This window comes from Danio rerio, chromosome 20 (genome assembly GCF_049306965.1).
Source record: "Danio rerio strain Tuebingen ecotype United States chromosome 20, GRCz12tu, whole genome shotgun sequence".
Classification (NCBI taxonomy): Eukaryota; Metazoa; Chordata; class Actinopteri; order Cypriniformes; family Danionidae; genus Danio; species Danio rerio.
This window is the reverse complement of record NC_133195.1, coordinates 50,171,975-50,182,500: the sequence shown is the minus strand read 5'-3', so window position 1 is coordinate 50,182,500 and position 10,526 is coordinate 50,171,975. Positions and strand designations below refer to the sequence as shown.

The 10,526-nt window shown below is 35.1% G+C and overlaps 1 protein-coding gene across 3 annotated transcripts in view; it reads left to right on the top strand.

Annotated features, from left to right (window-relative positions):
• esrrgb (estrogen-related receptor gamma b) overlaps positions 1 to 10,526 on the top strand; it is a 37,219-nt gene that overhangs the window by 219 nt on the left and 26,474 nt on the right. The window contains exons 1-3 of one of the 3 annotated variants that reach the window (XM_073932344.1): positions 1 to 1,084; positions 1,680 to 1,783; positions 9,882 to 9,978. The exon at positions 1 to 1,084 is cut by the window's left edge and continues 219 nt beyond it. In XM_073932344.1, coding sequence (XP_073788445.1) covers positions 9,920 to 9,978 — 59 coding nt within the window. In that variant the 5' untranslated portion in view covers positions 1 to 1,084; positions 1,680 to 1,783; positions 9,882 to 9,919. Of the gene's footprint in view, positions 1,085 to 1,679; positions 1,784 to 1,973; positions 2,042 to 9,781; positions 9,979 to 10,526 lie in introns of those variants that run through there. The other 2 variants (XM_073932345.1, NM_001128678.2) reach the window with 2 other exon arrangements.

Sequence of the window (10,526 nt, the reverse complement as noted above, 5' to 3'; positions counted from 1 at the left end):
CAAACCAGCCCTAATCGAGCACAAATGATTGACACCAGTTTTGTGTGTTTTAGTAAAAAGTGGGGTGGAGAGTGACATCACGGCTCCCGAAATATTTTCAAGAGTTCACACTTAGCTGATGATTAATTATAAAAGCTTGTTTGGCATGCTGTCCCGGGAGAGAGCCCTGAGCTCATGAGATCCTCGAGCCCATGGCTCCCTCCTGTTGCAAGGCGGGTGGGGAGTTTGAGCTCAGGTAGATCTCGAGAACTCCCCTGCTGTAGTAACCAATGAACAGTAAGTGATTGCTCTTGAAGATAACTACGTACTAGAAGCATATCTATGGTGCCAATTTAGATTATTCAATTAACTTAATTGCATGTTTTTAGGCGGTGGGAAGACCCTGGGGAAAACCCAAGTGAGCACGGGGAGAAGTGCAAACTCCACACAGAAATGTCTGCTGGTTTGGTAAAGCCTGGAACCAGAGACATTCTTGCTGTGAGGCAACAGTGCTACACACTGTGCCACCATGTCATCCATTTAAGAAGGAGGAGTAGGAGAGGAAGGGGGGGACTCTTCAAAACGAAGATAAAAGTGGAATGAAACCCAGGGTATTTATAGTAGTTTAGGAGTCATCTGATTGGAGCGTAGTGAATTGGATAATGCGGATCCAGCCGCTAGCAATCATAAGCACGTGATCCTCTCGAAATTTGTTTATACATAAACTTCACTTAGTTAAATCTAAACGAGGAAAACACATAGTGTTTGTTTTAACGTTGCAAACCAGCACTAATCGTGCACAAACGAACTGTGTAGATTTGAAGTGATTTAAGCAACATTGGGTGGAAAGTGACGTCAAACGGTCAAAAAAATAATGCTTTTAAATATTTTAGACAAACGTTCATTTTTGCGGCACAAATCAGAACAAACGTAGCACAAACGAATGGCATAGTTTTGGGTATTTTTACAGGATTTTTATGGGGTGCCAGATTAACTAAATGTTTAATTTTCTTTTTTATTTTTGAGGTTTTTCACCTTTATTAGCTAGGACAGTGGTGGAAGACAGAAAAGCATTGGGGAAGCTGGGAATCGAACTCGAGTCGCCGTGAGTACCTTGGTGCCACATGTCAACGCACTTAACCACTAGGCTATTGGTGACGACATATTTAATTTTTTTTTTATTATGCAAAATTTAATTGTTGGTTTCCTCCAAATCTAAAAATAAGCAGATCAAAAGTTCTGTTCAGTAAAGTAATAGAATTGGGTAGGATTAAGGATGTAAAATAAGATCATGCTTTATAAGTGTTAATAAACAGTTAATATCTTAATACTAGGCAGGTAATTAGCCAGTAGTAAATGATGTGAATCGATGCGATGGCAGAGTTATTACAATCTAACAGACTCCTCCTCAACATTTCTGTTTGTTTTTAAAAACGGATAGTTTGTGGGGCGTGGTTAAGTATGTTAGCCACACCCAATACCTCAGACAGACATAATCTGAGAATTTACCTGAAAAGAAACAGGAAGTGCATTTTCAGATTTCAATTAAAGACTACAAGGCCAAACTATATATTTTTTTCTTAATGACATGCACAGATTATATGTTCACCACAAAACTAGCAATGTGAGCCAACAAAATCATTATGGCTAGTTTTGATTTCATGTGTACTTTAAAATAGCTGTGTCATCATCTGTCACAGATGTGCGTGAGACAATGGAGATGAGAATGGTCTCGGTCAGGGGAAATCCAGCATGTAATCCTGCTCAGCTCATCACTTTGAGACTGGAGTTACGTAATGCACAGGTAACAACTCACACACACACAATATACCACAGTGTGCGCTTGAAGATTGAAAGAGGATGAGGGAGATTTAATAAATGTGATAGTAAAGTACAGTACATTCACTAACCACCTGGTGCAGATTGTACAAGACATATTGTATAAAGCACTTTGTTTGTCTATTAAATCTTCCGGTAAGTACAAAGTGGATGCATTGAGAGCTTCTAAGGAAGAAGAAAGCACTGGATTTACCTGGTTAATTTCATGGAAGATTTGCTGGAGGTACTTTCTGTAGCACTTATAATCATTTTTGATTTGAAAGGGGTCTGCGCTTAGTTGTGATGCTGAACATTAGAATTAAAGCTGCTGGTAATTTATCACAAGGATGACAACAGAAATTGTAATGATATTTAAAAAACGATGTATTTGGGATCATGTAAATGCAGCATCGGTGGGTGTTTATAAAACTACTTTTAAAGTCTGCATGAACTGGATGCTGCAACCGTGTTTTTTTTTCTTATTGCGATGTAGTTACTATAGAAAAGGAATATTGAATGAGAAAACAGTGGGGGTGGCTTGTTTTTTTTTCTTCTGCAAGCTGATTGGATGTAAAGTAGGCATTTCTTTTTGAAAGATCGGCAAAAGGGTTTGGGGAGAGTTACAGTAATAGGTGCGTTCGATGTGAAGCATGGCTGCAGCCGGTGATCAACGAGATTATTGGAGCACAGGCGGGGGCAGAGTTGAAAAACGAGCCATCAAGGCTGGACACTTCGGGGCTCAAAGTTGCGGCAGCCATGATGACCGTGACTGATCACATGGTGTCATCATCAGTTATTTATTTATAACAACAAAAGATTTACAGTACAAATAAAACAGAATACAGTCTCTACAAACTATAGTTCATTTTTAAACAAGGCAATTATGAATAATTAAGAATAAGGAGAAATGAGAGGATAATAAAAACATCCAAACGAACAGGCCTAGTAAATACAAGACAAATTTTAAGAGTTTTAACATCCCTTTTTAGGCTAATACTTGTTTAAATATGCTAAAAGGGCTTTACATTTATTTACATTCATATATATATATATATATATATATAAAACTTTCCAATAGTGTAAAACCTAAAACAAAGGGTTTTTGATTAGGTTTAAACAGTGATTAAGATTATTTTGGATAATGAAAGCATTAAAAAAGCACTTTAATCCAACAAGATTGAACAAAAGGACTTTCCTAAAATATGTGAGCTACATCAATGTCACTTTTAAAACTTGTGTATAAACGGCCTGGCAGGAAAATATATTTTATAATCATAAAAATCATTTTATAATTATTAAATAAAACAGTTCTTTAACTTAATTTGTTAAGAAACTTTTAGGGGTGGCAGGGTCAATGATGATAATTATTTTATTTCAAGTCTGTAATAATTAATTTATTTGTAAATGGCTCCTTTCAAGACACCCAATGTCACCTTACAATACGCATCAACAGCCAAGCTAAAACAAATTAAACATTACTAAAACAATCATTGACCAAACAGGTTGAAAAAAAATAGCGAATATAAAAGAACATGACAAAATACATGATAAAAAGACTTATTTGTAAGACTAATTTGAGTTAATATTTTGACTCATAATAATATGTGACTCATGTTGTACTTAAAGTTAATTCATAATTAGTGCATACCTTAACTCATCATTAATTCATAATAAAGTAATGTTTAGTTTACATATTAATACATCATTATTCATGTACTGTTATTGTAAAGTGTTACCACAAAATTAATATGGTTAGTTTTTGATTTGTAGTTTGTACTGCACCCAAAACGTTTAAACAGCAGCATATATTTCACGCAATGTTGTTCTAATCTTTTTTGTTTTGTTTTTATTCAACTTTTTTTTAAATCTATAGTTATTATTTATTTATTTATGTTATAAATACATTCAATTTAAAAATTACATAATTATTTGACAATTAGCAAAAAAAAAAAACAACAACAACAACAAGTTCAATGGTTTATTTTTATACTGTATAATCCATTATACTTTTTATTAGTCATATTACTAATGTTCTATTTTTGTCATTTTTCTTACTTTATTAGTCTTTATTGTTTTATTGTTTTTAACATTATTAATTCACATTTACATACAAGTTAAACAAAATCAAAATGTGAAATATTTAACAAGCTAAAAAACTAAATGATTAGCTCACCCATTGAAATAAATATTTTCCAACAAAGCAAAAAATAAAAAATAATATAAAATAAAGTTTCACAGTATTTCCTATTATATTTTTAAACTGCAGAACATTGCATCTCTTGTAGTTGTGTTCTACAATTACGAAAATAAACAAAACTGCCTTGAGGTCAATATTATTAGCTCCTTCAGAACCACTGTCCAGTGACTTTCCTAATTGAGCTAATTTGCCTAACCTAATTTAAACTAACCTAAATTACACTTTAAGCTGAATACTAGTATCTTGCTAAATAACTAGCAAAGTATTATGTACTGCCATCTGTGCAAACACAAAAGAAATTAGTAACTATATTAAAACTATTATGTTTAAAAATGCTGGAATTTTTATAATGATGCTTCTTTACTAAGACAGTCTCACTGGTTAAGCTAGATACCAGCTTGGGAATATAAAAACACAAAACAAACAAAACTAAAGACGCCTCATAATTATCTGACCAGGCTTAGAAATATACAATGAAAGACTGCAGTGAGGAGATATGACCACCTGATGAACAGTTTAGGTTGATTTTTCTTTGCTTTGCAAAACATGAGTTGTCTTGATCTCTTTCTACAGGACTGTATGTGATTCGCTTTCATTTCAGATGAGACGTTAAACCGAGGTCCTGACTCTCTATGGTCATTAAAAATCCCATGGCACTTCTTGTAAAGAGTAGTGGTGTAACCCCGGTGTCCTGGCCCTCCATCAGCCATTACCCATCATCCCAATCATCCCCATTAACCAAATTGGCTCTACCACTGTCTTTTCACTCCACCAACAGCAGTGATTGTATGACCATACACAATAAATGCGCTATATACAGTTGAAGTCAGAATTATTAGCCCCCCTGTTTATTTTTTTTCCCAATTTCTGTTTAACGGAGAGAATATTTTTTTTCCAACACATTTCTATACATAATAGTTTTATTAACTCATTTCTAATAACTGATTTCCATTATCTTTTTCATGATGACAGTAAATAATATTTGACTAGATATTTTTCAAGACACTTCTATACAGCTTAAAGTGACATTTAAAGGCTTAACTAGGTTAACTAGGCAGGTTAGGGTATTAAGGCAAGTTATTGTATAATGATGGTTTGTTCTGTAGACAATTAAAAGAAATATAGCTTAAAAGGGCTAATAATTTTTACCTTAAAATGGTTTCTAAAATATTATAAACTACTTTTATTCTAGCCAAAATAAAGCAAATAATAATATCAGACATACTGTGAAAATATCCTTGCATCATTCTGAAAAAAAAAAAAAAAAAAAAAATCTAAGGGGGGCTAATAATTCTGACTTCAACTGTAAATACACATTACATTAGATTTTTATTACATATTTCTTATTGAAAAACTCTTTTAAAACAAATGTAAATGCAAAACAATGATTAAAAAAATTATTAGCTTTTTTCAGTCTCACTCATTTTTACTTCTTGTACTGTAAATTCTGTACACTTTCTAACAGTAGTATATAATGCACTGAATATATGTAAGAAACACCCGCCTTATTTCCATGTTACAGACTGAAAAGTAAAAACAAATCCGAGGAAACGTATATGAATACAGAAATAAATACGGAAATAAATGCAATAAAAAAAAAAACTAAAATACAAAATACCCTTAAATGTATAATATAAATGGAAAAATAAAATATATATTTTAAAAATACATGCAGAAAGTAATAAATGAATTAAATAATAAATTAGTTTATATTAATAATGAATACAGTTGAAGTCTAAATTATTAGCGCTCCTTTGATTTATTGCTTTTATTTATTTTTTAATTATCTCACGTTTAATCCTGATGTTTAACAGCGCAAGGATTTTTTTCACAGTATTTCCTATATTTTTTTCTTCTCCAGACAGTTTTATTTGTTTTATTTTGGCTAGAATAAAAGCAGTTTTTATTTTTTAAACCATTTTAAAGTCAATAATATTGGCCAACTTAGGTTTTTTTTCCGATTGTCTGCAGAACAAGTCATTATTTTACAATTACTTGCCTAATTACCCTAACTTACCTAACTAACCTAAACCTAGTTAAGCCTTCAAGTGTCTCTTTAAGCTGAAACTGGGGGATATACGGTGGGGGGGGCTAATAATTCAGGAGTATATATAAATAATACCTGTGTATATATAAATACCAGTAATGCGGTGTGGTCTGATCTGGGTGCAGTTGATCAGCAGGGATGAGGAGGATGTTTAATGAGGAGCGTTTCCTGCTGTTTAGTCAGCAATGACAATGATAATGTTGAGAGAGTTGCAGAATGAAGTAAATGTGGCTTTTACACACTGAGAGCGTTGAGATCTCCCTTTGTTTTGCAGATCACTGTGTGTTTGCCTTCAGCACACGAGTAGACAGAGGCTTTCCTCTGTAATGCCACTGAAAACACTGTCTGTTTACCTCCTGCATTAATGGAGGCTTTCTCATTTCAAACACATGATCTCGCATAAACACATTATTGTTCCTGAAGAGTTTGCGGAGTATTAATTAGGCCTAACTGTGGCGGAGTGTCTCGTTTCAGTTACAGTTTTGATGAGAAGGATTGCACTTTATCACTTGAATCATTTCGTGGATGTTTTTGTATCTCTATTAAAGTATTATTCGAGGCCTTATTCAAATATTTTGGATAAGACAATGTGATTTTTTACAGCATACACATGCAGAAGGCATGTTCAATTCGATTTAAGTGTGTACTTTTACCTTTTATTATTATTATAACTTTGGATTTTGGATCTTTACTCTTTAAAATTGTTGCCGCCTTCTGTGTTTAGCACTTGGAGATTCCCTTTAAAGGCGCTGTAGAAAATAAAGTTTACTATTTTTTTATTATTACTTTAGTGTTGCAAGTGGTGTAAAAATCTAATGCAAATATATCGGTTTAATAGGGGCAGCACGGTGGCGCAGTGAGTAGTACAATCGCCTCACAGCAAGAGAGTCACTAGTTCAAGCCACAGCTGGGTCAGTTGGCATTTCTGTGTGGAGTTTGCATGTTCTCCCCGTGTCGGTGTGGGTTTCCTCCGGTTTCCCCTACAAGTCCAAAAAAAATGTGGTATAGGTGAATTAGGTAAGCTAAATTTTCCAAATGAGTGTGTATAGATGTTTCCCAGTGATGGGTTGCAGCTGGAGGGGAATCCACTGTGTAAAACACGCGCTGGGTAAGTTGGCGGTTCAATCCGCTGTGGCGACCCCAGATTAGTAAAGGGACTGGGCTGAAAAGAAATTGTATGAATATATCTGTTAAATAGTTTCATTTAGCATACACTCTACAAAATGCTGGGTATTCTTAACACAATGCTGGGTCAAATATGGACAAACCCAACGTTGAGTTAATTTTTGTCAATTCAAGTTTAATTAAACTTTTTAACCCAATGGTTGGTCATGTTTGATCCAACATTAGGTTATGACACCCCAGGATTTTTTGATTGTATATAAGTGTATATTCATGTAAAAATTTTTGTGACCTATATGCGTTAAAATCATACTAATGTTTTTACAAATGCCTTGTTGATGCCAGGGGAGAATGGCCAGACTGGTTCCAGCTGATAGAAAGGCAACAGTAACTCAAATAATCACTCGTTACAACTGAGGTCTGCAGAAGAGCATCTCTAAACGCACAACACATCCTACCTTAAGGCGGATGGGCAACAGCAGCAGAAGAACACACCAGGGGTCACTCCTGTCAGCTAAGAACAGGAAACTGAGGCTACAATTCACACAGGCCCACCAAAATTGGACAAAAGAAGATTGGAGAAACGTTGCCTGGTCTGATGAGTCTCGACTTATGCTGCGACATTTAGATGGTAGGGTCAGAATTTGGCATCAACAGCATGAAAGCATGGATCCATCCTGCCTTGTATCAACAGTTCAGGCTGGAGGTGGTGGTGTAATGCTGTGTGGGAGATATTTTCTTGGCACACTTTGGGCCCATTAGTACCAATTGAGCACCGTGTCAACACCACAGTCTACCTGAGTATTGTTGCTGACCATGTCCATCCCTTTATGACCACAGTGTACCCATCTTCTGATGGCTACCTCCAGCAGGATAACGCGCCATGTCATAAAGCGTGAATCATCTCAGACTGTTTTTTTTGTACATGACAGTGAGGTCACTGTACTCAAATGGCCTCCACAGTCACCAGACCCTAATCTAATAGAGCACCTGTGGGATGTGGTGGAACGGGAGATTCGCATCATGGATGTGCAGCCGACAAATCCTTAGCAACTGCGTGATGTTATCATGTCAATATGCAGCAAAACCTCTGAGGAATATTTCCAATACCTTGATAAATCTATGCCATGAAAGATTAAGGCAGTTCTAAAGGTAAAAGGGGCATCCAACCCGGTACTAGTAAGGTGTACGTAATAAAGTGGCTGGTGAGTGAGTGTATATTAATGCTGAACTTTGATCCCTAAATGTCTTTAAATATGTCATAAAATGCATGATTTAATAAATATGTTTGACAAGATTATTATTATTATTTTTTTGCATAAACAATGGTGGGTGTTTTCTTTAAATCATGTTAAAATATACGAAAGTCATCGTTTTGCTCAGGGAAAAATCATGCGATTAGGCTAATTTAATGTATGAAACAAAGCTGTATTACTTGTTTACTGTTTTAAGGATTTAAAATACATGGATATGATAAGAACTGAAAAAACTAATATGCTTTATAGTACTGCAGCATTGTATTGTAGATAACGTAACATTTTACCATGAAGCGGGTGTTCTGTCGACTCGTCCTACCGTGTCAGATTGTCCTACCTCCCATTCAAAGAGTAGGTAGCTCATTTTAATGACACATCAGAATTTGCTACCAGTGTAAATTGTAATGTGGAGTAGTGTGGTATAAAGCTGTAATAGGGTATATGCCAAGCTAGTGCTGTTCCCATGCTGATAAACTTTCGGTTACCTGTTATTGTTAGTTTTTTTTTCCATTTTAAAGGATCCTTATACAGCATCGATGTTGTAATGTAGTTAAAATACAATCAGTTAATTAGACTCTGGCATTCACTTATTTGCTCAAGCGTAAAACGAGACAAAAAGCCGTTTACTCGCACACGCCAGTCAGAATCAGCAGGCTAGCGCAGAAGCTCCATTGAGTATACTGGGGTAAAATAAATGCTCATATTTTAAAGACATGGCGGGGGGAAATGTAATTTAATGCAGTGCTTCTTGTACAATCTGAGACCCACTTTATAGCGCATACTACTCAGCCAGTGGAAATTGCTGATTTTTAAAGAAAACAGACCTTAAACGCACCGGATTTTGCAATGGCATACAGTTCACCGGAAGCGCTTAACCCATGTTACTGGCAAATTAAAAGTCCTATTAGCATGCTTCGGCATATACCCCATATCGCCTTAACCTACCTAACCACAACCCTAAGAATCATTCAGATACTGTGTTGCTAGTATAATCTGATGGGTGAGATAAAATGTTAAGGACAACGGTAATAACGGTTTTTAGTAGCCTGTTAAACAATGAAACTGAACTTATATACAGGGTCACCCCTAAATTAGAGTTGTTTTTGCAGTTTTGCCGAGTAGCTCACGTCAGGACATACTTATCGATATTTGTCTTGTTTTCTCTGGTCTCATGTCACTGTCAAACCGAGGCGCCATCTTCATCCCACACTCACCTGCGCGAGGTCTATGAATATTCATCAGCGCGCGGTCCCATTGGTCGATTGTTTGCGGACGTCTGATGTTAGGGCGGGAACAACGCTAAGCATCTATTTAATATTCATAAGCAGCCCTGTTGGGGCTTTAAGCGGCTTCACTGCAGCAGCAGAAACGCGAAGAACAGAGACAGACGACCTTAATTACCATAAAACATCATTACACAAGAAAACGAGCCAGAGATTTACAGTTTTTCTTGATTTCACAGGAGTTTTCTGAGGTTATGGTTTTATTCTCGACGGTCTAATGGATCTAGTGCAGTTTTATCACCCGGAATCCTTTTCCTTCCCTTCTGAACAGAACGCGTGAGTAACTTTGCTCATCTATAACTTTATTTGTAGATACTCATGCTTTAGTTGTGCTTAAATGTGGTGAACCTTTCTGTAAATGTCTATACAGTGTTAACCAGTTTATCCTAAAATATTGCTCCAATTATTAGTGTCACTGTAAAAGTAAGTGAAAGAAATAAGTAACAACAAAATACAGATATAGCTAACTCATAGATCATTTAAGGTTAACACATGTCAATAAGATTCCTTTGATATTAAATACATTTACTAACTAAAAATGAACAATACTTGTACATCATTTATTAAATATAGCTCAATCTTCACTACTGTAATATTAAAATCCAAATATCTGCTTGTTAAGATTACTTGAACAATGGGCGACTACATTTTTATTAACAAACATGAATAAATTCTGCAATAAATATATTGTACAGTATTTGTTCTTAAATACTTGTTTGTTAGTAAATATAGTAACCAACCTTACTATAAAGTGTTACTCATTTAAAGTTATGAAATGCTTAATATTTTAACAGAAACTCTATAATAGTCCATATTTCGTACTA